Source organism: Paracoccidioides lutzii (assembly GCF_000150705.2).
Source record: "Paracoccidioides lutzii Pb01 unplaced genomic scaffold supercont2.2, whole genome shotgun sequence".
NCBI classification, from domain to species: Eukaryota; Fungi; Ascomycota; class Eurotiomycetes; order Onygenales; family Ajellomycetaceae; genus Paracoccidioides; species Paracoccidioides lutzii.
This window is the reverse complement of record NW_015440948.1, coordinates 1,320,768-1,344,240: the sequence shown is the minus strand read 5'-3', so window position 1 is coordinate 1,344,240 and position 23,473 is coordinate 1,320,768. Positions and strand designations below refer to the sequence as shown.

Genomic DNA, 23,473 nt, shown 5'->3' with positions numbered 1-23,473 from the left:
AATAGGTCAGTGGGGCTGCCAGGTTTTTAACCAACTACTAGCAAGCAAGCATCAAAATCTGATTCATTGCTTGCTTCATCAAGCGGTGACTTTTCGGGAAACAGAGGTCTAGGTATTGATTCGGCTTATGGGCTGGCTGTCTGTCTATCTCCAACCGCGCTAGTGGCATAATTTCCAGGATTTAATAGCTACAATAGTTACTTCACTAGTTAACTAGCTAGATAACTTTTGCTAGATGCATTAGTCACATTCTTAGTGTCTATCTGTTTTAAAGGGCACCGGTTGATGTCGGCGTCCCCCGGATCTTGACTCCTTCCAGACTCCTCCTCGGGGTTCCGCTTTGGACACCGCCCTTTCTCGGGATAGCTTGCCGATCCAAGCCCCCAGTCGTCAGCCTTATTAGATATCAGCTGCATGAAGTTCCACTACAACAACTTGCAACAAGACACAAACGCTTCACATCGAAATTTCACAATCACAGTTTTCCAAATCAAACTCTCGAGTAGAAATCCAAGTAAATTACGATGGTTTTAATCCGTACTAGCTAGCGGGGTCCATTGTTTTGTGTTGCTTTGGTCATTCCTAGGGACACAGTCATGGACAGGGGGCATTTTACAGTTTGCTACAACGATCTGACTGGGAGCGCTCGGAAACTTCCGGGAGTGTGCCGGCTGAAACAAATGGCATACAATAAGGGATCACAGGAAAATAATGGATTTTTCTCCGCAATTTAACTTGGTACATTGTTATTAATGGGATCAAATATGCTCACTCGGACAATACGAAAACAGATGAAAGCACATGAAAGCAAAAAGAGTCACTACTAACATGACTCATCCTTGCTATATTTGCATCGATTTCCGGTGCTTCTTAATTTAATCGTTTACGAGTTCCAGTTTCTCCCGATGGCGGTGGCCAGCGTGATCATAGAGTTTTTCCATACCACATGGACCTGGATGTTCGACCAACCCCTCTAAACCTTGGAAAACTACGCCGGTCGCATTATATATTCGCAACACCGTTCGGTAATCGTCGAAACTACCGGGTGTATGCCCAATTAGTTGTGGTTAACTAGTTGGGAGACGGTTGACAAATACCTCCATTCAGCCCGCAATCACTTGACCTCCTTCAATACACCAGCCACCAGCCACCAGAAGACTCAAGGGCAGTCGCTGAGTTGACATTCCTACTACTGATTTATCCAACTAACCCTGTCTAATGATGTTCCATGATAGGAGTTGGTTTGGATTCTCCACAGAGCATACATTGTGCATGCGCTGTACACAATAGAGCTATTTCGTGCGGTCAATGATGAATAAACCGGCGGCAGGCATGTTTTTGCTACGTTACAATCCAGATGATTGGGAATGGAAGCGTTGTCTTCTCTTGGACGAGGTCTTCAACCGAACGCTCATCCGCTTCTGATTCGGTATTTCCACAGTTTGCCATCGATAGGAGATGTCCGGGTTGCATTTCGAGACAGAACCGTGGAATTTCTCTTCCCGTGCAAATATTTTTCCGGTCCATGGTTGATGTCCTTGCGGACTGCTGTCGCCGGTGGTAATGTGAGCTCACAAACAGACAAACTCTCTGTGGGAACCACTAAATTTGCGAAGGCAATGAATAGACGCCGTTTGGGCACTCTGCCATCGTGCATCGAGAATCCTCCCTGTTGTCCTTGGTTGACAATGAGATCAGGATCGTTTCAAAATGTGCCGGATGTCTCTTCTTGGGAAGGAGAATTATTATACATCCCCCCCCCAAAAAAAAAAAAAAAAAAAAAAAAAAAAAAAAAACACGTCTACAATATTAAATCTACTAGAATCTGCAAATATTTGTGCTAGCTGTGATTTTATACATAGCAACTTCTTTTAACTTTTCTCGTACATTAGGGACAAAGGCTATCTTGTCCTGTTGTTATGTTTTAGAGAGAGGAATCCCATGGTATGCAGTATGCACCGGTAGACATGTTGCATACTGTAGAAATACAGGGCCGATGTTTATCAAACAAGACCTCTCTGCGTAATTATGTCTACGAGCTTACCGAGCTAACTAGTTACGTAATAATGTCAATTAACTAGTTTACTGGTGTATTGATGTTCTACGGTTGCAATAACGGAGAGCTAGCTTTTTTAAGGTTTAGTGCACGAACCAATCTTAAGGATTTTTCTCAAGTTTCATCGACATAATGTCACGATATCCTTGGGAGGTCTAGTGGGCCTAAAAATTAATTATCTTTTGGCGCAGTTGAGTTGCTTCTATTTATGATTTATCGCAGAACGGTATAAGCGGATGTTGAGAGATATGTTGAAGGGATTGTGAAATCGGAGAGTTTGTTGTTGGCCTTGAATATGACCCCGCCATGGAAAACTTGGGCACCACGCCAAATGAACCGTGGCACATTTAAGAGTAGAACTCAGAGTGGAGAGGAGACATACGCAGATGGCCGATATATCACCAAAGGGACTAAACGATAAAATGCCACTTCAGATTCCCAGGCTTCCGAGCGAGAGGCCTTATCTCATATATAACAATCAATTCTGTGCGATGCAGTTAATTTAATCGTGGAATACTGATACCTGGTCCATTAGAACCGGACTGGGCACCAATGTTGAACATAATGCACAGAGATAGTCATCACAATTGTAGCTAGCTCCTATTCACGACAAAGGAAGTTTCGCCATCCTTTGGCTCGATGTCTGATTTCTCAAGCTTGACGACCTGTGCATGTCGGGGTCCCCGATTCAGGTCTTTGAACAGCTTCGCGAGAGAGGCTTCATCGCCTTGCGCTTCTCCTTCCACCTGTCATGTATGTGTGAGTCTTGTATGATTCATGCATAGGCACATGTATGTAAAGGAAGATGAAAACATCTTATTCTTTGGTTAATAGAATGGAGTTGAAGCAAAAGGGGTCTGATATCATGTAGGACGTAATACGAAGAGAAACGAAACTGTATAAGGAACTAAAATAAAAGGGGGGGGGGGGGGGGGGGGGGGGGGGGCTGAAGGAGGGGCCAGCTAACCTTCCCATCTTTGGTATTCCTAACCCATCCAGTTAAGCCATAGCTATTTGCATTTCGCTGGGTGAAATCACTAGTTTAAGGATTCAGCACAGTTCCCACGATTAATATAAATAGGCAGATTCCAGCGTGAAGAGGAACTGTACCGGAAGCACACTCCTGACAAGCAGATACGGATATATATTAACAACAAATACTCATTGCGCCTGATGAAGTTGCGTAATTGAATATTTTAGCGTACGGAGCACATGCCTTGAACTTTGCCATGGATACGAAATGAGATCTAGATCTTATCAGTGACATTCATGATGCTGAGATGGAGGTGCATACTCGTTTCGACATGATGGAGTTGGCAGAAGAACAACACACACGCAAATCTTGATGCAAAACATGTATCCCTAAAACCGGACCAATACAAATTGACACCAGTTTAAAAGCTCAATTCACTGAATGTGATTGATTAATTCCCAGAAGCCCTGGAGTTGAAGATAAGTGGAAAGGCCAAGAAATGCCTGCTGACTACAAAACACAATATCGGAGCACGGTCGAAACTCTAATTGGGCACGGCTCTATGTCACATGATCAGAGACACGGCACAGAGAAGGCGCTAGTCCCAAAACGACAATTCATCAATAAACGGCTTGGCGCCGGATATCCGAGGAGAGAAAAGGGGCAGAAGAGGCAGACAACAGAGGAGGGACACGGGGATATGGAGATGTGTTCGGGGGGAGCAATTCTATGTACTTCTATTATCTATCTATCCATCTATATATGTATCTATCTATATGTATAAATATATACATACATACATATATATATATATGAGGGAGCTAATGCGCCATAAAAGTTGCGAACCACTGAAATGCGTCTGGCATACCCTTTTTAATTGCTCTCTATAACTACCCCTGAGTTTTTGCCCTTGGCTTGCTGTTGGTTTGACTTGCGGCCCGGCGAGTGCTATTCTTAGCTTAGTCGACGCCCCTTTCCACTCCAACCAATTTTGTGCTCTCCACCTGGCTCCGGAACCCAAGTACCACCAACAACAGCAACCATCACCTTCATGACAGAATGCTTCCAAATAAATATTATTAATAGTCAGGAAACAGTATATCCATTGTATTGTTTAATCTAAGCCTTGTCTTACATATTTGTATCTATTCTTCAGGAGCACCTGGGCAGTCTCTTTTTCTTTTCTTTCTTTCATTCTTTATTTTAATTCACTAGGCCCGTCCGCAATCAAATTCTGCCTTATTTACAATTGTATACAACACCTCGATAACTTATCGAACCATCCCCCCCCTCCCATTGTGCCAGAAAGGGGAAATCCTCTTAGAACCAAAACAAAAAAAAAAATAAATAAATAAATAAATAAATAAAAATGTCGGATCAGGGTGACCAGGCACCATCTCCAGCCGTCTCTCGCTCTCCTTCCCTCTCCCCTACTCCAGCCATCTCTTCCTGCCCTTCCCCCGACCGCACTTTTTCCACCGTCTCCTCCATCTCCAACTTCTCCGGAGATGCCAAATCATCCATATCCACCTCCTCGCGCAGACGAGGCTACATTCGTCCCCAGGTTGTCGAGTTCGCACAATCCGCAAGGAATCGTGAGAGTGTCATGAGTCTAGGCAGCATTGCCCATTTGCAATATTACTTTGCGAGAACAGGCCTGTTGGATGGCAAGGGTGGGCAGTTCGCCAAGGTGGGGACGAAGAAGGAGGAGCAGCAGGAGATTCCCAAGCTCATGTTGACCCCGCAGCCACAGCTAGGCGGGGATTTGGTTGAGAGTCCCATTGATGATAATATGGCTGGTTGCGAGGAACTTGGGGACGATGGCTGGGATGAGAATGAGCCTGTCATGTTACCACCCACGGTCAGTACGTACAGCATCCGCAACCACTATATACCTCCCCCTCCAGATTTGGAATCCTTGAGGAGAGATCTGCAATCTGCCTTGGAAAAGGCAAGGTTTGTGTTAACGGCGGCGAAGGAGGAATTAACTCCTCAATTGCTCTCTCCAAAACCAAGGGATCGTTCGCCAGATGGACTATCAGACCCGGAGGACGATGTGGCGTCGGAAACACCTACGGCATCCAGGTCTCCGTGTGGTTGGCATGAGATTGAGGGTATGCACATTTTGGATATAGTTACGCTCGCCATCCGTGCGGCGAAGATATACTACACCTCTCATGAGAATCCGGATCGCTTAGCTTCGATTAAGAGTGAGCGGAAGATACGGGAGGAGCTACTTCAGATTTTGGATGTGTTGAAACGGTGGGCTACGAGGAATTTTGCGGGCGGGCTGAAGGAGGAGGAGCGGTCACGGATTTTGGAGTGGATTACGGGAGTGGGGGAAATGCTTGATGAAGAGGTGAAACTTGAGGAGATTGAATTGCAAAGGCGATCAAACTTTATCTGGGCAAATGTGGAGTGGGATGGGAGAGAGCACGAGCAAGCGGGAGCCTTCCTCCAGTTTCTGGAGACGGGTAAACAACAACTGCCCGCCTGGGAGTGCGCGGATAACACCCCCCTTCCCTCACCGCTTCTAGAACGTCTTAGGGATGGCAGGGACCTGATACGATTTCACAATCGGGCTGTCAAGCTATCACGACGTCGCTTTGGTGAGATCAAATCGTGGCATGAAGACGTGGGTAAACCGTATCGCCTGGCGGATAACCTGCGGTATTGGATTAAAGCTGCTGAGATCCGGTGGGAGATCAAGCTTGATGTGGACGTGATGGCAGTGGTCCACAACGAGAGCGAAGAAGCGTGGAAGAAATTCGATACTGCACTAATGACTTGGTGCAAAGGGGTGAGAGAAGAGTTGGTGCGCGACTTTAAGGAGCAGAGGTCGCATTCCACGACATCCCTGCAAGCTACATCTCCAGCTGTAGAGCCCGCCACGCTCTTGGTGCCGGGGCTTGGGATTGACGGCTTATAGTTATAGGATGGGAAAAACAATAGGAGTTTGGCAGGTGAGGGGAACGCTGCATGACCCCTTCTTTCTTTGATATTCTTTTTATTAACGAGATTCACGATATTTTACTGGTACTTCCTGTCGAGTTACCACCAGTGTCTTCTCATTTGATACCGTTTTGCCCTCTGCATATATATTCTCCATGCTCTAGCTGCTGCCACCCCCTGCAAATTGCCTGGTGTTCTATTTTGGACGTGCCTTTGTATCGTCTCTGCCGCCCCGTCCCCGTCCCGGTCCGCTCCATTTACTTTGGAGTTATATAGTATATATATCCATCTTATCGGCATTCAGCCCCTGCGATATCCCGCCTGTTATACGTATTTACATACATACATGGAGAGGAAGGATATTCAAACACCCACAGAATGTGTTCAACAGCTCGATATCGCTGTCAATTTTCACCTTTTTCTTTTTATTATTATTATCATTATTTATTTATTTATTTTTCGGTTTGGTTTTAGCAGAAGCCTGGTAAATTGTTTCTTAGCAATATAGATAGATGTCTTTCCAGGTGGATATTTCGAGGATAAAACTGGATATAAAATTAATTTCATAATTTTTAATTTTATTTCGTATAGAGCTCTTCATAAATGAAGACGTTGTCAATTTTGTGGTTGTGGTTCTAATCATATTCGGGTGTCCATATCATGTTTAATTTTAACCACCCCAGGGGCTCGTTGTTTTCAGAGACCACCCAATAACAACAATGAGAACAGCCATGATGGAGAAAGGCTGAGCAACCGGAACAACATGGAAAGGGGCTAGAAGGAGTCACTTTTACGCAGTAGAAATGTTCCCTGCCCATCTCTATGGGCTGAGTTGACACCTGCATTCTTACCGGCGCTGTTGTGGCCATTCTGCACCTCAATCTCCCCAGCAATGATATCGCGTCTCGCCTATGCCGTCCATAAGCTGCCCATCCACGTTTTTCCACAGCACCACCACCAGTACAAACTATCAACACTATCACCAGCCTCACCCTTTAACGACCATCGTCTCCATGAGCGCAATATTTTCTCCTTCTGCTTCAGCCCCCGTGTCTGCTTCTGCGTCGACTTCATCAGCATTAACTGCTGCTACGACCCCTCCAGCAAATACGACCAATACATCCCCCATTCCAGTGTCTCTCACGCGTCGATCAGCCAGCCAAGTTGCACAACCGCTTTCGTCCTGGCCCTGCACAACATCAACATCAACATCCCGTACTCCTACAACAACAACAACCACTACCCAACCCACCAGGGGCAACGCCAGCAACAATAATATCACCACCTCTCCCAGAAAAGAACCTCTCTTCCTGTCTGCTGCCACGCAAAAGCAACGATCCTCCTTCCTACGCCGTCTCTCCCCTGGTCTGGCAGCCAGAGTCAAGCTGCTGGACGGCTCCTCCAAGCCTACACCGACACAGCCGCGTAGCCGCAGTGACATAGGCAAAATTTCAGAAGACCATCTCAAGGAGCTAGACAGTGCACATCGGGACCTTTCGATAAAAGTATTTCGCCGTGGCCGGGCCTGGAGTGGTGGACGTCGCACCTTGCTGACGCCGGAGCCGGCCTCCTCCCCCAGCGAGCTGGAGTCAGGGAGACTGGAGGACGATCGTACTATTTCTGCCAGTACTGCTCCTACCTGGGAAGCAGGTGTCAGTGTCTCAGATCCATCTGAGTCGTTGTCGACTACTCAAGAGGGAAATTCACAAATTTCAGTACATGCAATAGCGGAAATGTCGACTACTCAGGGAGTTCAAACCGCGGTGCTGGGCACGGAAACTTCCCAGGGATCAAGCACCAATTCCCCTACTGGTCCAACAGATTTGGAAAAGTATCTTCGCTCAAGCACACAGTCCGAAGAAGGCGCACCTCCTCCACTGCCAAAGGACTCTCCGCCCGCGACAACTGTGGCTAGTGGGTCTAGCACAAATGTGGAGTCATATTTTAACCCCCTGGGCCTCTCCCGCCCTGAATCTATTTACTCATTTTCCAGGGCGTCGTTTAGCAACCAACTATCCCAACTAACTTCGATCAGTTTACCCCAGCCCTCGTCCCTTGAAGCTAGCATTGCTTCCATCTCTACCGCCCCGGCTGCTGTGCGAGCGTTATCCGGAGCGGCAAGTCAGATACAGCAATGGATAAATAAGGCTTCGGATGTTCTGAGCGGGTTGGATGCTGAGGACGATGTTGAGTGGGCGGCTGCCGGTGGCAGGGAAGGATTGGAAGATGTCGACAAGGCCGTTACAAAGTTCGAGAGTTTGGTAAATGTCTACGTTAAGGCTATCGAAGAGGTACAGCTGCGGGATGATATTTCAGATGTAGGGTCTGAGCAGCTCCAGGCCGTCGTTGTTCAGATGGAATCAACATTGAAGAACTGGAAGGATGTCAGAGCCCAGCTAAAGGGCGTCAAAGAACAGGTTGAACTTGCCATGGAATGGGAAGAGCTGTGGACCAATGTTCTTGGTGATGTGGGTGTTGAGGTGGATAATCTGAGTCGATTGATATTCGAGATGGAAGAGAAACGGCATAAAACTATGGTCATAGAATCAGAGGCAGAGCCTGGCAGCAATCTCGACATCAACGAACTTGAAACCATCATCGAAGAATCTCCAGTTAATGGCAACACACCTTCCTCCTCCAGATTTAGTCTTGCCTCCGCTTTTGGTGGACCTAGCTCCAATATCGAATCCCCTGACATCCACAATCCCCAGGATGACTCCAATTTGTTAGCTTTGTTTGCAAGGATGCAACCCCTTCGAGCATCATTGGATTTCCTCCCAATGCGGCTTTCAATGTTTCAATCCAGAGCAGAAAAGATATTCCCAAGCGCATGTGACGAATTAGAGGATCGAAGGAAACGTTTGGAGAAGGGATACAAGAAATTGGGAGCCGACGCGGAAGCGTTGCGGCGGGAGCTGGGAGAGGATAGATGGGTTCTGGTGTTCAGGAATGCCGGCAAGCAGGCACATAAAATGTTCGAGTCCGTTGAACGGAGCATCAATAAACTCCAGGAAGCAATTGATTCGGGAATTCACAATCTTAATTCCACAGCGTTTTCGAAGAGGATTGAGAACTTTGAGGCTAAAAAGGTTCACTATAGCCCTGCCATCGACCGTGTGTTAGCTATTATCCAGAAGGGTATCAACGACAGACTTACGGTTAATGGTGAGATTATACAACTATTCACGGATTTGAAGACAAGATCGGATTCGATGCACGAAAAGATAAATGCTATGGACTCGCTGCTAGAGGAACTCAATGCTGCTAGAAGCCAGCAGCTACGAGATTCAATATCTAGTATTGTCACGCTAGATAGCCCAATCACCCGAAGTGCCATTGATACGCCCGATAGTTCGCCAGCTTCGTCTGTCGTCATGTCAAGTGCTAATGGAGCCAAAGGCAGTGCTGCAGCAAGCGCCAACGGATCAAATAGAAGGGCTAGCTCAACGGTGAATGCTGCGACGAAAAGCACAGCTCCAAAACTCAAGCGTTATTCTAGTCTACCGCAGGCCACATCTGCCACTCGAAGGTCCTCATTACCACGTACCGGCTCAAGCTCGAGCCACTTAGCTTCCCAGTCCCCACAACTCTCCGCAGCATCCCCTACTCCCTCCAGCACGCGTCCGGCATCCCGAAGCTCTATAGCAAAGCCAAGCTCTCTCGCCAACAGGCCCCGCTGGAACTCCAGCGCCAACACAAACGACCTCGTGGTCGGCCACAACTTCAAACCCATTTCTCTCACCACTCCCTCACCATACCGCAAACTTCCACCCCCCGCCAGCTCCCGCTCCTGCCTTCCCCTCCCCAGTCCCCTTGGTCGCGAGTCATCTGTCTCTCCGGCTCCTAATTCCCTCCGTCCCTCCAGCCGACTCACCAGTAGCCGTGTTTCCTCTCCCGCCACAGACCGCAGCTGTGCCTCACCAACTCCTTCACACTCCCGTCTCATTGATCCCCCTCCTTACAGCAAATTCCGCAAGGAATCGCTATCTGCCTTGCCCAGCCCCTCCTCACTAATACGCAATATTCCTCGCAGTCGGCAAAGCTACTCTGGCATTCCGAGCGCGCGAGCTGTGTCCACGAATACACGAGATGCTGGAGAGGGCGAAAATGGCACGAACAAGGGGACCACCCGTCCTGGAACGGCGTTGGGCCAAATGGGACGCCGTGTTAGTATGCTTCCTCGGTCGCGCACGCCGAAATCTGGGGATAGCGTTGCGTTTTCCTCAAGGGCTATAAATGAAAGGCCACCATGGAAGTAAGATGAGGAATAGGTTCTTTGTCCCGTCCTTGCGTACGCAGGTGTATGTTATGGTAGTGGACGGTGTCTGGTTCTAATAAACTTGCTCTATGTATCCGTGTGCTCTTGGTGATAGGTTGACTGGTTTAGATATATCCTCCTTTTCTGATCCCCGTTTCTTTTGCTGCTTTTGCCCCTCTCTTACCTTCTCTTCTATCAGATCTTTTTGACTTTTCATAATCTCTTCTTTAATTTTCCATTTGTCTGTCTGTCAATCTGTATTCTCCCTTTGCTGTTAGAACCATGTGTGTCTGCAGATCTCTCTCACCCCACCATTTCACCTCAGACGCTTCCTCATTCGTCTTTCCTCATGAGCATTTTTAATATATGGACAGTGATATCAGCCTCTGTTTGGTTTTTCTCTACGCACGGCCGGCGCAATGTGCAATTCAATACAATACACTTAACTAGTGTTTTGCTTATTTTTTAACTTTTTCTGCCAATTTTAGTTTCTCTTAATTCTAGATCGCTATATTTTGCCTCCCCCTTTTTTTATTTCATTCTTTATTCTTTATTCTTTATATTATTTTTATTTTTATTTGGCCCTTTATCTTAATATGCTAAAACTTTTAGATCTTCCCTCGCCTCCACCCCAAAGCCTCTTCTCAAGAGAGGTCTCATATCTTTACCTTCCCGGAAATTCCATCAACTAAGTCTAGTGTTGTTTGAAGTCTCGGAAGCCAACTGGCAGTTAAATGGGAAATGTAGCGAGAGCACGAATAAATTCAAGCAACACCAAGTCCTCGTCTTCCTTGTCTATCTTTTCATTCTCCTCCCCTTTTCTCAAGGTCAAATTTGTTACATTAGGACTAGCTATCTTTTCCTTTTTTCTCAAGATTTTGCCTTACACGCCCTTTTCCTCTATTTAGCTAAATAAGCCCCTTTATTTGTCTATCTGTCTGTCTACTGCCATATACCAATACGTCTTTCTTCTTTTGAGCTTTCGCGTCATCCTATTTGCTACTCAAGTGCCCGTCACATCTTCTGCAACCACAATCTACTTGATTACAGCGACACCAGATGTTGTTTATCCTTCATGTCAGCCTTCTCTCCATCTTTCACTCTTCCATCTCATGCCTGCCATCTTTCATATCTTTCTTTCGAAGCTTGAAACCTTACCAGACCAAAGCGTTTTTGTAGTTATCCAAAGTTTATAAGCGAGTTTTCTCTCGCTCCGTATTTGCAGCTTACTTCTTCCGCTACAGGTTTCTAGAATCATTCATATTTTGTATCTGTTTACCGTGTGTCCGCATGTATAGACGTGCTTCTCTTTCATAGTTTCCAAAAGATTTCATGCACCGCGCTCAATGCCAATATGTATATGTGAGACAGTCATAGTTAATAGGATATCTTGCCTGGGCTCGTACGATTGTCATCACCGCCCGTGTTTGCAAGTGGTTCAGAGGCCGAAGACGAGGTTGAAGTATTGCTGGAAAGCGTGCTCTGTTTATTGGCCATTCAAGATTTTGAGAGATTATATATATTTAAACCAACCCATCCAATGCGCGGTTCAATTTAGGAGAAAACTTCCAATACGCGGAGCGATTGCTAGATTTACGTTGTGGGTCCCATACAGCTCGTTGGGAAGACGAGAATCCAGTCAGCCCCTGAGCTTCATCAGCAGGGATTGAAAATTAATGCGACCGAGGAATTTGTCCCCGGGTGTGCTTGTGTAGCAAGAGCTGCAAATAAGTGGCTGGTCTGACCTAAGGTAGTGGGGGGGAGGGGGAAACCAGGGCTGTAATATAGGTAGTCAGTTGACAATGCACGCAAACTCAATGTTAATAGGATGTGACAAGGGCTTCTCGATTCTCAAATTGATGTAGCAGATGAACCCAACCCAATCCCAGGTTTAGCACAAGCTGACCAACTAGCAATTAAAAATCCTTCAAGGAAAAAAAAAAAAAAAAAAAAAAAAAAAGGAATACCAAAACTGCCTTTTTCCACTCCGCTTTTCTCTACAACCCTATCCCTTTAAAATAATCTCCTCTCCAACCCCCAATTCCCGAACATCGCACTCTACCCCTCCCTCCCTCACAATCCTCCTGATATCCCCCACCATCCCCTTCTCTATCTTTACAAACTTCGAAACCACCCCACCAGTGATCTTTTCTTCATCGTGCGCACCAATCCAGCATTTCGCCCGTAGTTTCTTCGCCAAGGTCACACCGCCGCGATTTGCGCCCGCAATAATATTTCCGCCTAGATACCACGGGTTTTGCACGCAGTGAAACGCGTGGATTAGCAGTGTTAGAGGTTGCGAGGCAGAGGTGTTGGTATCTATGTGTAGATAATTTGAGATAAATTTATCTAGTGCGGGACTTGCGGGGAGGCCGTGAGGAGTGTAGAGGATGGAGATGGGGGCTGGACGTCGGCTGGAGGCTGATTGGTATACCTCAGCGGCGGCTGTGGACGGAGCGGAGGAGAAAGTTGTGAATTCAGTGCTGGTCTCGGCTTGAGATACCCGATTTGTTGAGGATGGAGATTCCACCATGGGTGTAGATGGGGATCCAGATGGCAAATCCAAAGAGGGAGGATGTGCTTCCGGTGAGCAGATAGGGGATGCATGGCTTGTAGAATCGCCATTTTTACATTTTAGTGAGGGCAGATGGGATGAGGATGCTGTTGGAGCAGTGGCGGTTAGAGATTCGCGAGCGAGAGGGGGGATTTCAACACTAAAGTCATTTTGCCGTTGACTTTGTTTATGCGAACGCGGGCGTAGGGACAGGGTAGGTTTTGACATTATACTTGATCGAAGATTCGGAGATGTTTTTGGATTGGGAACAATGTTTGTTGGTGATGATATCGGCTCCGATGGAACGCGCTTATCGGCCCCTTCCCGCTTCCCGGATAAGTCCTGAGCTGGCTGAAGCACTCCATGAATAGGGGGATCTCGTGGTGGGAGATTGATAGTTGAAAAGGGCTCAGAACACGGCCCCGCTGTGGGAGCTAGATATTTGATCCCAATTGCATTATGAACCCCTGCCAGATCTCGTGCGGGTACCAAAGCAATTGTCACTTCGCCTGCCTCTCCCGTCTGCGTTAATGGGTTAATCGAAAAATGCAAAATTGACTCCGGTCTCTTGGGGCTGTATTCGGGAATAGCAACGATTTTGGTACGATGAAAATGATCAAAATTTTGGATGGTCTCTGCCGCCTTAGGAACCGCCACAATACTCGTCTTGGATGATTTTCTGGGTAATTGACATAGTGTAGATTCATGACAATGATCTGGATTGTCTTGCGATACAATGACCAGATCGGGCTCTTGATCGAGCTGAGAGAGATGGTTTATGCATGGCTGCACACTGTGTTCGGAAGACACAAACCAGCGATGGCCGATGACGGAGGGCCCCACTAGCCATGGGTCGACAAGTATTGTAAATGAAGGGGATGATTTGTGGTCTCGATAAGCTGAGTCGCCCTCGTCGGGGTCAAAGGTAAGGAGAAATGTGGTATCAGCATTGAGATGCTTTACAGTTAATGACATTTTGTCGCCGTGTTAACCCAGATATGGGGAGATACGGTCCCATATCCAACCAACCGCTGACAATGATGCAAGAGGAAATGCGGAGGTGGTTGCAACCTCCATGGGGATTGGTTTCACTATCAAAGGAAAATATGCCAGCTGATAATGTTTCAACTGATCCACCAGTGCGCTTTCGCATGTTCTGCTCGTAACACTCCTGCCAGCGTGAACGTTAGCTAGAGCTCATACAGGCCAAAAATAAAACATCAGGAGACGAAAAACGACTTCACAAAGAATTGGGATATGGTATCAAGTGACAAATCTTGCACAGTACGCACGTTATTAGTTGCCTTTAATCTTATGTAGAATGCTACTTGAAACAGACTTCAAACACCGTTGACGACGGACATTCGGAGTTAACTAAATAGTTCAGTTGGCCCTTGGGGTTTCGGTGCACTTTTCAAGTGGATCTCAGCCACGGCCGCCCTGCCAATTTGACAGGGTTGAAGCTGTAGGATGGGTTAATTGAAGGGAGTATATAGTTAATATACGCTTATGTGCGATTGCGTGCGGCGGGGCGGTCGCCGGATCGACGGCCGGGTGGAAGCGAGCCATCCCATCGTAAATATCAATGATTTCACCCAAAACGAGCTCGAGGCGAAGTCACCTCTTCCTGGGCAAAGAAAGAAAAGAAGAGGCAAATATCCTCCTCATCGCCCTTCAAGATCAGATCATAAACAAAACCGTCAAAGGTCTCCTCAAACAATCAGCCGTAAATTCAGTTACTGTGTGAAACAGGAACATAATCACGGCTTCAGACGAGCCCTTCAATATCTGTTCTCAAGCTGTACAGATTTGCTCCGGCTTCTGAACAAACTGTATGGGATAACAGACCTTCACCGGCTGAGTCAAGTGTATTACAGAATCTTAGTTTATGATCATGAATAATCTGCCTCTACTGACGGGTTATTATCACTGACTTCATTGTTTAGTGATGACACTGTTGAGGCATGCATCTGTTCAGTGACCAAGGACTGTCATTGAATCATCTTAAAGTCAGGTATATCTTCTCCTTGGGAATATTGACCAGTTTCAGGGTTCAGGGAGCAAGGCTCTCCCACACTTGGAATGAAAAAGCGTCGTGATGATAAAACTCTGTGACTGATACGCTTGCCTTCCACGACAACCGATTACAACAACCGAACGCAATCAATGACAGGTCTTGACGGTATTTGCCAGCGATTTCAGATGCTCTAGCTACTCCCAGGACCATGGCATCTCACTTCATTGAGCCGGGCTTTCGACATGGCCCTTTCATCTCGTTACTTGTTGAACGATCTTCACGTGAACAATATTTTAATTGATGACGACTGGAATGTCAAATGCCTTATTGACCTGGAGCGGGCATGCTCATGGCCTATTGAGATGCTACACTCTCCTCACTGGTTCGAGAGTGTGGATACCATTGAACCAGTAATCAAGAGTTCGTCAACATTCTCGAACGGGAGGAATGTTTGCTGCGGAACGCGAACACAGTTACGAGGACTTTCACAGAGAAATATATTTCCCTATTGGATACCGGACGTCGAGAATCCCTTTCTAACAAAAATGCTGGAAGACAAGGCAGCTTATGGCAGAGAGCTTCAAAAGAATTTCGATGTTGAACCTGCTATATAACAAACCTTGAACTTATCCCTGGCTGGAGCTGAGAGTCTTTTCCGTCGCTCTTGGTTTGCTGAATTTCCCGAAGTCACCTGCGCTCTATGGATTTTTCACGGCATCATCCCAACGTCAAGGGAGATATGTAATACCTTCTGATAAATCAGTCACAAACGACATAGCTTCGTAATGCCTTGCGATCGATAGTCCAGTGAATCGATTCTATTTATTCTGTTGTTTCTTGAAGATACCATTTCGTCCGGCGGCATATCGTTCGATGCCACCTACTTCCAGAAGTACGTCGCTTGGGAGTATTCCTGCAGCCACTGCTCCCTCGCGAAACAATGACCTTTTGTAGTCAGGAAGTTTGTGATTTGGGCATTCAATTCTATGATATATATGCACACCTGGTTAGAACGTCTGTGGAAGACGAAGACAGCTTCTATCCTGCAAGAAAACGATTTTCTCACCTGCTACGGTCATCTCCCTTCTAGCCTGCAACGAGAAATGATCCCGGAATTCATGCACAAGAATAAGATGCTCCGGAAGCTCCGTTCCTTTCCCCCCACAAGCACAAGTTATGATGTCAATTGTCACTTATCGCAACAGCCCAAATAAATAAAAAGAGATGCACACCTGCAGGAACTGAATATATGCAAACATCCCCTTTCACCTTACGCACAAGATCCTGCAGCGTTCGAGAATTTGGACGCATAGAAGCGCCGTTAGGAACTGGACATCAATATCCATCAGTTATTCTTCTCTTTTCTTTTCCTTTTTTTTTTTTTTTTTTTTTTTTCATTTTGTGTTAGTTAACTACGTAGCCGCTGTACCATACAGAGATATGTGGCGGGGTCCAACGCCCTGGGCTTGGCCTTTCCGGCTTCCGTCAGAAGGTCAAATGGCCCAGGCGGAGGCCTTGAAGGGTCGAGGTGTTCACGGAGACGAACCACCAGCCCGAAGTTGACCCGGAATATCTCATCAGGAAACCTAATAAAGGATTTGAGGAATCTATTGGTGAGGGCCATCTAATCCCAGTAAACTCGTGAGGTCGTTTGGAATTATGCTGGAAGACACTTTGAAAGCACAATTGATTCCATCCACTTGTTGACGATGGGGTGTTTTTTTTCATATAGTTAAGGTTTAACCGGCGCCAAGCTCCCATTTACAGGCTCGCCCACAGGTGCTTTTTTGTATAATTAGTTACAACCTCACCAAAATATCAAAAAGGACCCCTTGATCCGTCAGCCTTAGCTTTTGTAATAAAAATTGATGTTCGGGGAATCCAAAAATAAAAATAAAAAATAAAAATAAAAAATAAAAAATCTCCCACTGCATTCCCATTGCTACCAATTAATTGTTACATCAACGAGCAATTGTCCAATAATAAATTAAAAATTAAAAATTAAAAAAAAAAAAATCCAATGCATCAAATCTAAATTTGCCTGAATGAGATTACCATAGGTCTCTGCTTGCTGCTACATGTATCATTCAATGACCTGAATTCTGAAATAACAGCAAAAGCTATTGCTCACATCACATGTGAAATTCATCAGCAACAATGCACCTCCAGTATTCCTAGAACACACCAAGAAGTTGTTCATGAAGCACTCTGAAAAAATTAAGCACCTCTGAATCATGAGATTAAGTTCAGACATTGTGTGGGATGTGGAGGATGCACTCCTCCAACATTCTCCTGCTGACATTGACACAAAGAATTGCATGAGAAGACTGCTCTATATGAAGTTGTGTCAAGTGTGTCAAGGAAATCTGATCTGTCTGGAGTGCAAAGTGGTGCTGACACTGGAGTTTAATTCTTGAACTGGATGGTGCCTGTGAGGGAGGAGAGGAATGAGGGCTGGCTGTTGAGTTGAAGTGTTGGATTGGACAGCTCATCCCAGTAACTATTAATGAAGAGAGGATGGATGGAACCAAGGCATTGATGATGTGAATTATTACATTTGAAGGGAGTGCGTATTCTCCTCAATGAGGACAAAATAAACCCCCTTGAGAGCAGCAACTTTAACCCTTCTATGGTTTTTTCAACGGCTTGGCAAACTGTAACTATATTTTTAAGGTTCATGCCGTGAGTTACCCCCCTTTAGCATCCAGCGCCGATTCTGGTTCAAACCTTAGAGTCATCTCCGTTGGACCCTGAGCTGTTTTAACTCTGCACGCATCAAAAGAGCGATGGCGCATTCACAAACCACTGCTCAAGCAGGATGGACAGAAGACGCAAACTCGAATGATAAAAATGGAGTAGAAGGAAACAAATACTATAAATATAATTATTAAATAAAGTTCAAAGTATAGTTATCTTCAATCATTGGTCTCATATTCACTTCTCAAACTCATTTTAATCAGTTTCACTTTCTCTCTCATTCGCTTCTGCTTCCTGTCCTCAGCCAGTGAGCAAGCCTGTCAGATATCGTGTAAATGAAAATAAATGACTTCCATAACAACATCACATGAATGGACAAAAGGGGGGTCAAAGTAGAATCAAACAGAAAAAATTAAAATTAAAATTAAAATAAAAATAAAAATAAAAATAAAAAACCCAGCGGCAATGCAAAGATCACGACCACAAGTGTGTCATATAACTAGAGAAGTAATAACCTTGTATAAACACAAAAACTAGAAGAAGACAACAGACTTTTCAAATGAAGCACATTCATCATCATAATCATCATCATCATCAGGGCGATAACAAGGGGTTCTTGAAAAGTCTGGATATTTGACAAATTCCAATTCAAGGAAAAAGAAAAGGATATGCAAACATACCTAAGGAATATGAAAAGCCCCCCAAACCAGCAAGAGCCGTTAGTTTGCCTGCTCCGAAAAAAGAAAAAAACAGGAATATCCAAGCGCGAAATATCCAATAGTCAAAATTCAAACCCATAAAATGAATAGATTGAGGATGACATGAACCAGCCGTAAAACATGGACATATACCATAAACCATAAAACTTATCATCCCACCATATCCCTTCCATCACATCTTCATTGTTAAGTGACCAGGCATACCATACCCAAAGAAAACAGGAAAAAGAGAGGACAAGACAAGACAAGCAAAATCAATAGGGGGTGGTGTTCACAATATCAATGAATATATAAAACAAAAAAAAAAAAAAAGGAGAGGGGAGGGAGATATTTATAGACCGGAAAGATACTGAATTCGGCCCAACCATTTCAAATCTTCAAATCATTCATCATGATCATCAAAAACCGTCAAAAAGAGTCAGGAGCGTCACAAGCGGGATGTTTAAAACAAAATATGTACCAAAAAAGGGAGGTGGAGGAGATTCATACGTGATCTACATCCTCCAACCCCCAACCCCCAACAATATATATAAAATTTGAGATCACCGAAAATCCAACTGAATCCCCTTCCACAATCCCCCCACAATCCCACAGTGCGGACATCCCTTCTGTCCCTGCCCCTGAACCTGCATACCTTCCTGCCTCACCCCATTCCCATTCCCATTCCCAGCACCACCATCCCCATCGGCGCCGCCGCTCAGATTCAAAATCGACGCCGGCTGCCCAGCGCTCGTCGTCTGCAAGCCACCCCCTCCTCCGCCGCCCATAACAACGCTAACACACTCACGACACACGCCGCATATACAGTTCGTGCAAGCGAAACAGTCGCGGACGGGCCAGGGGCGCGAGCAGCAGGCGCAGTAGATTTGTATGTCTTTGTTTCCGGCCAATGTGATGCTGGAGGAGGAAAGGGGGGTGGGGTTTGAGAGGCGGTGGTGGGGATGGTGGTTGGGGTTGTGGAGGTGATGGTAATGCTGTTGCTGCTGCTGGTGGTGGTGGTGATGGTGGTGGTGGTGATTCTGCAACTGCTGCGGATGCGACGAAGGGTTGTGCGTGTTGTATGATGAGCTTGGGAGTGATGGCCGTGGCGCGGGGGGCTGGATGGGGCTGGAGTCTGAGTTATTTGACGTTCCCGATGCGAGGCCTGTGGAGGACATGTGGAAGTTTTTGCCGGATATGGAGGTTGAGATGGAGATTGAGGAGGTGGAGGTGGAGTCCAGGGACGATTCAATCGAGGGGAAGGGTTCCAGATCGTTGTCTGCGACATTAGGGTTGGGGTTGCTGTTGTGGGGTTCGTATGGGGGTGGAGTTAGGGCTTTTTGCAGGGGGGAGGCTGTGTAGGAGAGCGAGGGCGGTGGGAGTTGTCGGTAGTGCGGTTGCGGGGTTGGGAGGCCTGGTATTGATGAGGATTGGAAGGCGGGTGGGAGGGAGGAGCGGTGTTTTGTCGTTGAAGGGGCGGATGTGACGTTATGGTTGAAAACGTTGAATTGGGGAGATTTGGAAACCTAGTTTAATGGTTAGTGTTATGGTTTTCTATATTAAAGCTGCAGAAAAGTTTTGAACGTAAGGGCAACCGCATATCTCCTTGATACATACCGGCGTCAAATCCCGATCATCAACCTCAGTTGCGGACGTCGCCGCCTCGATCAAATCCTCCCACCTCTTCCCCTGTACCCAGGCCGCCGTCTGCGGTTCAGCGGACAATGCCTTCCGCTCATTCAAGCTAGGTCTGCGTCCAAACTCCTTTGATCGATTTCGTTCATGCCGAGCCCTCCGCGCAGACTGTGTCAAAGAACCCTTACGTGAACGCTGGAGCTTCTCCCGCCGTTGGATGGGAGGCAGTGTCGAGGAGCGGCCTGGCGGAGAGTGGGAGAGGATAGAAGGGAGGAGTTCGCGTGGTCGTGAGACAGAGGAAGTGGATTGGAAGGGGGGGATTGTGGCGTCTTGTTGGTGACGTTGTTGTTTGAAATGGTCGCGGAGGGGGGGGAGTTCAATCGAGGAGCGCATGCGGTCGCGACGGATATCAATGTCAGAGTGGATGTCCTGGTTTTAGTTTTAGTTGGTTTGGTGGTTACACATTGGCTTTTCAGGGTATGTGTGCGGCAAAAGCAATGAGAACATGGTGAATAAAAGAGCGTAGGTATAGGTAGGTGAAAACACACTGGTTCAGAATCCCAATCTCCCGTCAACCGATGATGATGAAGCTGCGCCAACGCAACAGCCGCAGTAGCTGCAGCTGGATGCGCTTCATCAAGCGTTCGAGGAGTCCTGGGAGAGCTTCGATCGTGTGCAGTACCAAAGATATCCCTATCGCCAGGGTCACCTAAAATAATACGAACCAACGCAAAAAAAGCGGAAATTCGTCAGCAACCCCACATCTTTTTAAATCAAACAAAAACGACAGCAATCTTCAAATGATCTGATAATAGATTATAGGGAATACGCACCAGGACCCCGTCGCGGATGGGAAGTGTTGGGCTGCGGAAGGCCATGTGACCTCTGCTCTGGGCGGGTGTTCACCATAAGCTGGAAGCTTTCTTCAGTTGCGGGCAGCTTGGGGATGTAGTGGTTTGGATGGGCACGGCGGATGTGCTCTTGCATAGAGCGGTAGCGTTTTTCCTATATTATACATAATTAGGGAAGAGCTCGAGATGGAAATGGCTGGGTGAGACACGTTATAGAGCTGTAATCGCAATATTTTTATTTTATCTTTTTGATTTTACTTTGTATTTTTTTTTCTTTGCTTTTTGTCATGAGGTTTGGGGGGGGGGGGATGGCAATTGTGCGCAAGGGAGGAGGAACAGATCGGGCAAACTCACGCCCAAGCATCGTTTGCGACAATTGGAGCCGTCATTGTTGGTCAAGGGACAGACGACTTCATTGTTGACGTCGGAGACGGAAAAGGAACTGGTCAGGGAAGCTCGCGGTGGCATTGTCTGCATGTAACCCTTCTGCCTATTTCCTGACCCTTTTTTAACTCTTCCTTCTTCCTTCTTCTCTGTGATTTTCAAACAATATATATGTATCTATTTATCTTGCGATCTGTGAGGATAGCGTTGGTGGCGGGGAAGATGGAGGGGCTTTCGAAAGAACGAATTTTGGTCGATTCCAATGTCCAGCAGTTAACTAGATAAAGGGCAATCAAAACGGCCAACTCGAAGAAACGATTAGAGAACTATCGATAACGGGGTTGGTGATTTGGTCCTGTGCGCTGGGCGGAATCGAATCGGAATTGAAAACGGAAACGGATAATGATAGTCTTGTTTAAATAATTCTAACAATGGACTACGTTATATCGACTCCGAAAGATATTTTTTAATGTTGGTTCCAGTTGTAGGAGCGGTGGAGCTGTGATCCGGGTTGATCGGGAAGAGCGGGAGTCGGGTTAGATGATCGCGATGATGCGCTGGCGGTAGCGATGACGATGAAGATTTCGAGAGATTGACAACAGCTGACGAGAAGAGAAGCTGCTGCGCATGCTCTCCCAAAATTTAAATATGATAAAGACGGGATGGCTGGGGATGGTCGAGGGTGAGAGAGCGAGAGAGAGGAGAGGAGTTGCCGGTTGGATGGGTGGAATGGGTGGAATGGGTGAATGGGTGAAAGGATGGTTGGCAATAAGCAGGCTGGTGAAAATGATGGGAGATGCCACCTAGGTACCCGGGTAGGTAACAATAATACTAATCCTAAGGATCACGATAGAATAGTTGCGTGCAAGGTTGAAGTGGGTAACTGCAGGGAAGATGCAAGGTGATGGATTAAAAGGTGGAAGAGGAACTAAAGAGAGAGGAGGGGGGAGAGAGGAGGGAACGAAAGGAGTTAAAAAAAGGAATGAGAAAGAGGAAGAAATCGGTCGGCTAGGACAGATTGGAATATGTGGAGAAGCGGTGGATAGTTGACATGTGTGAGTAATAGAAGAGTCCAACAGGTAGCGAAATAAAAATAAAAATAAAAATAAAAATAAAAATAAAAATAAATAAATAAATAAATAAAAAAATACCGAAAAAGGAGCTGTGTGGACAGCGGGCGAGTTATCGTGGGGGCGTGAAAGTGGGAGAGAGTGGTAGGAGTTGGTTGGGCGATGGTCGGAGAGAGTGAGAGAGTGAGAGAGTAAGAGAGTAAGAGAGATAGAGAGAGAGAGAGAGAGAGAGAGAGAGAGAGAGAGAGACAGAGAGAGTGGAAGATGGCGCCCGGTTCGATGATGAAACCGTGGAACTTTGGAATAAAATAACCTTACTAAAAGAGCCTATTGGTAACCGATGAGTGGATGAGAGTGGATGAGAGTGGGTAGGTAGCTTAAAAATGTAGGGGAGGAGAGCAGAGCTGGAATTGGTGGGATGCGATGGTTGGATGAGACGGGATTGAGACGAAGATGAGAAGAGGCAAAAGCAGAAGCAGAAATCACAAGTATTAGCCGGAGCTGCCGGGATGATAGGAGGAGGAGGAGGAGGAGGAACAGAATCGTCAGAATAATTTAAGAGCAGAAGTAAGGAAGAAAGGATTGCCAAAGAGTTAAAACTATTGAATCAAGGGAAAACTAAGCCGTTGGATGATTAAAGTTACTTCATTGAAAAAGATCCGTTGTGGTCATCAAGCTCCGAAGTTATTTACTTATTATGCTGGTGGTTATGCTTCCTCCGCAGCGGCAAGGATACGTCGACATAGTTACATCCGCTGTGTTTCCTCGGCCCTGGCTGTAACGGTGTGGGAGCGTCATCTTATATTACTGTTAATCCACTAGTTCTTAACCTGCGACTCTGATAGTTTATTAGCTTGATTTCAGCTGAGGAGGGGAGAGAGACAAGCTGGAGCTACGCTTGAATGACACTTTTTCAAAGCTGGGCCAGCTGCTGCCAGCTGGTTTTCATTGCTCTTCGTCCGCGCTCATTGGTTTCACCGGGTCTGAATGGCCTCATTGGCTGCCTTCGACGGCAATCTGTCGCTTTTTTTCAAGGTTTTTCTGTTTTATTTTTAAACTTCTTTTATTATTATTATTATTATTTATTTATTTATTCTTAAACAAGGCTCAAGGCTTGGGACTTGTGGAGGGGTCAGACCAGGTCGAAGGAGGGGTTTGGTGGCTTCAGGTTAGGGTTTTCAATTCATTGGCAACCGTTATCTTCATCGCGGGTTGAACTATTGGTGAGCATTCATTCTCTCTGCCTGCAGATTCTCTGCACGAATGAGTCTTTGAATATATGACTGAGTACCAATTGAGACGCAATATGATCTGAAATTCAGCAATTG

The 23,473-nt window shown here is 46.2% G+C and overlaps 8 protein-coding genes across 8 annotated transcripts; 3 read left to right on the top strand and 5 right to left on the bottom strand.

The window, feature by feature from the left end:
* Positions 1–875: 875 nt before the first annotated feature.
* On the bottom strand, positions 876–1,527 carry PAAG_01077 (hypothetical protein; the record flags this gene model as incomplete). Its single annotated transcript, XM_002797172.1, has 2 exons — positions 876–1,038; positions 1,346–1,527. The coding sequence occupies 2 exons, from the start codon at positions 1,525–1,527 to the stop codon at positions 876–878; spliced, it is 345 nt and encodes a 114-aa protein (XP_002797218.1).
* A 1,122-nt stretch (positions 1,528–2,649) lies between these two features.
* On the bottom strand, positions 2,650–3,362 carry PAAG_01076 (hypothetical protein; the record flags this gene model as incomplete). Its single annotated transcript, XM_015844234.1, has 2 exons — positions 2,650–2,802; positions 3,351–3,362. 2 exons carry the CDS (start codon positions 3,360–3,362, stop codon positions 2,650–2,652), a joined length of 165 nt encoding a protein of 54 aa, XP_015701015.1.
* A 1,036-nt stretch (positions 3,363–4,398) lies between these two features.
* On the top strand, positions 4,399–5,958 carry PAAG_01075 (hypothetical protein; the record flags this gene model as incomplete). The annotated part of the gene is made up of 1 exon (XM_002797170.2): positions 4,399–5,958. The coding sequence occupies one exon, from the start codon at positions 4,399–4,401 to the stop codon at positions 5,956–5,958; it is 1,560 nt and encodes a 519-aa protein (XP_002797216.2).
* Positions 5,959–6,892: 934 nt separating this feature from the next.
* Positions 6,893–10,240, top strand: PAAG_01074 (hypothetical protein; the record flags this gene model as incomplete). Its single annotated transcript, XM_015844233.1, has 1 exon — positions 6,893–10,240. One exon carries the CDS (start codon positions 6,893–6,895, stop codon positions 10,238–10,240), a length of 3,348 nt encoding a protein of 1,115 aa, XP_015701014.1.
* A 2,004-nt stretch (positions 10,241–12,244) lies between these two features.
* PAAG_01073 (hypothetical protein) lies at positions 12,245–13,768 on the bottom strand (the record flags this gene model as incomplete). Its single annotated transcript, XM_002797168.2, has 1 exon — positions 12,245–13,768. The coding sequence occupies one exon, from the start codon at positions 13,766–13,768 to the stop codon at positions 12,245–12,247; it is 1,524 nt and encodes a 507-aa protein (XP_002797214.2).
* Positions 13,769–15,052: 1,284 nt separating this feature from the next.
* PAAG_11202 (hypothetical protein) lies at positions 15,053–15,424 on the top strand (the record flags this gene model as incomplete). The annotated part of the gene is made up of 1 exon (XM_015846894.1): positions 15,053–15,424. The coding sequence occupies one exon, from the start codon at positions 15,053–15,055 to the stop codon at positions 15,422–15,424; it is 372 nt and encodes a 123-aa protein (XP_015703501.1).
* Positions 15,425–15,690: 266 nt separating this feature from the next.
* On the bottom strand, positions 15,691–16,434 carry PAAG_01072 (hypothetical protein; the record flags this gene model as incomplete). The annotated part of the gene is made up of 4 exons (XM_002797167.2): positions 15,691–15,794; positions 15,877–15,963; positions 16,043–16,138; positions 16,245–16,434. 4 exons carry the CDS (start codon positions 16,432–16,434, stop codon positions 15,691–15,693), a joined length of 477 nt encoding a protein of 158 aa, XP_002797213.2.
* Positions 16,435–18,768: 2,334 nt separating this feature from the next.
* PAAG_01071 (hypothetical protein) lies at positions 18,769–21,159 on the bottom strand (the record flags this gene model as incomplete). Its single annotated transcript, XM_015844232.1, has 5 exons — positions 18,769–19,731; positions 19,823–20,269; positions 20,389–20,549; positions 20,674–20,845; positions 21,046–21,159. The coding sequence occupies 5 exons, from the start codon at positions 21,157–21,159 to the stop codon at positions 18,769–18,771; spliced, it is 1,857 nt and encodes a 618-aa protein (XP_015701013.1).
* Positions 21,160–23,473: the final 2,314 nt, after the last annotated feature.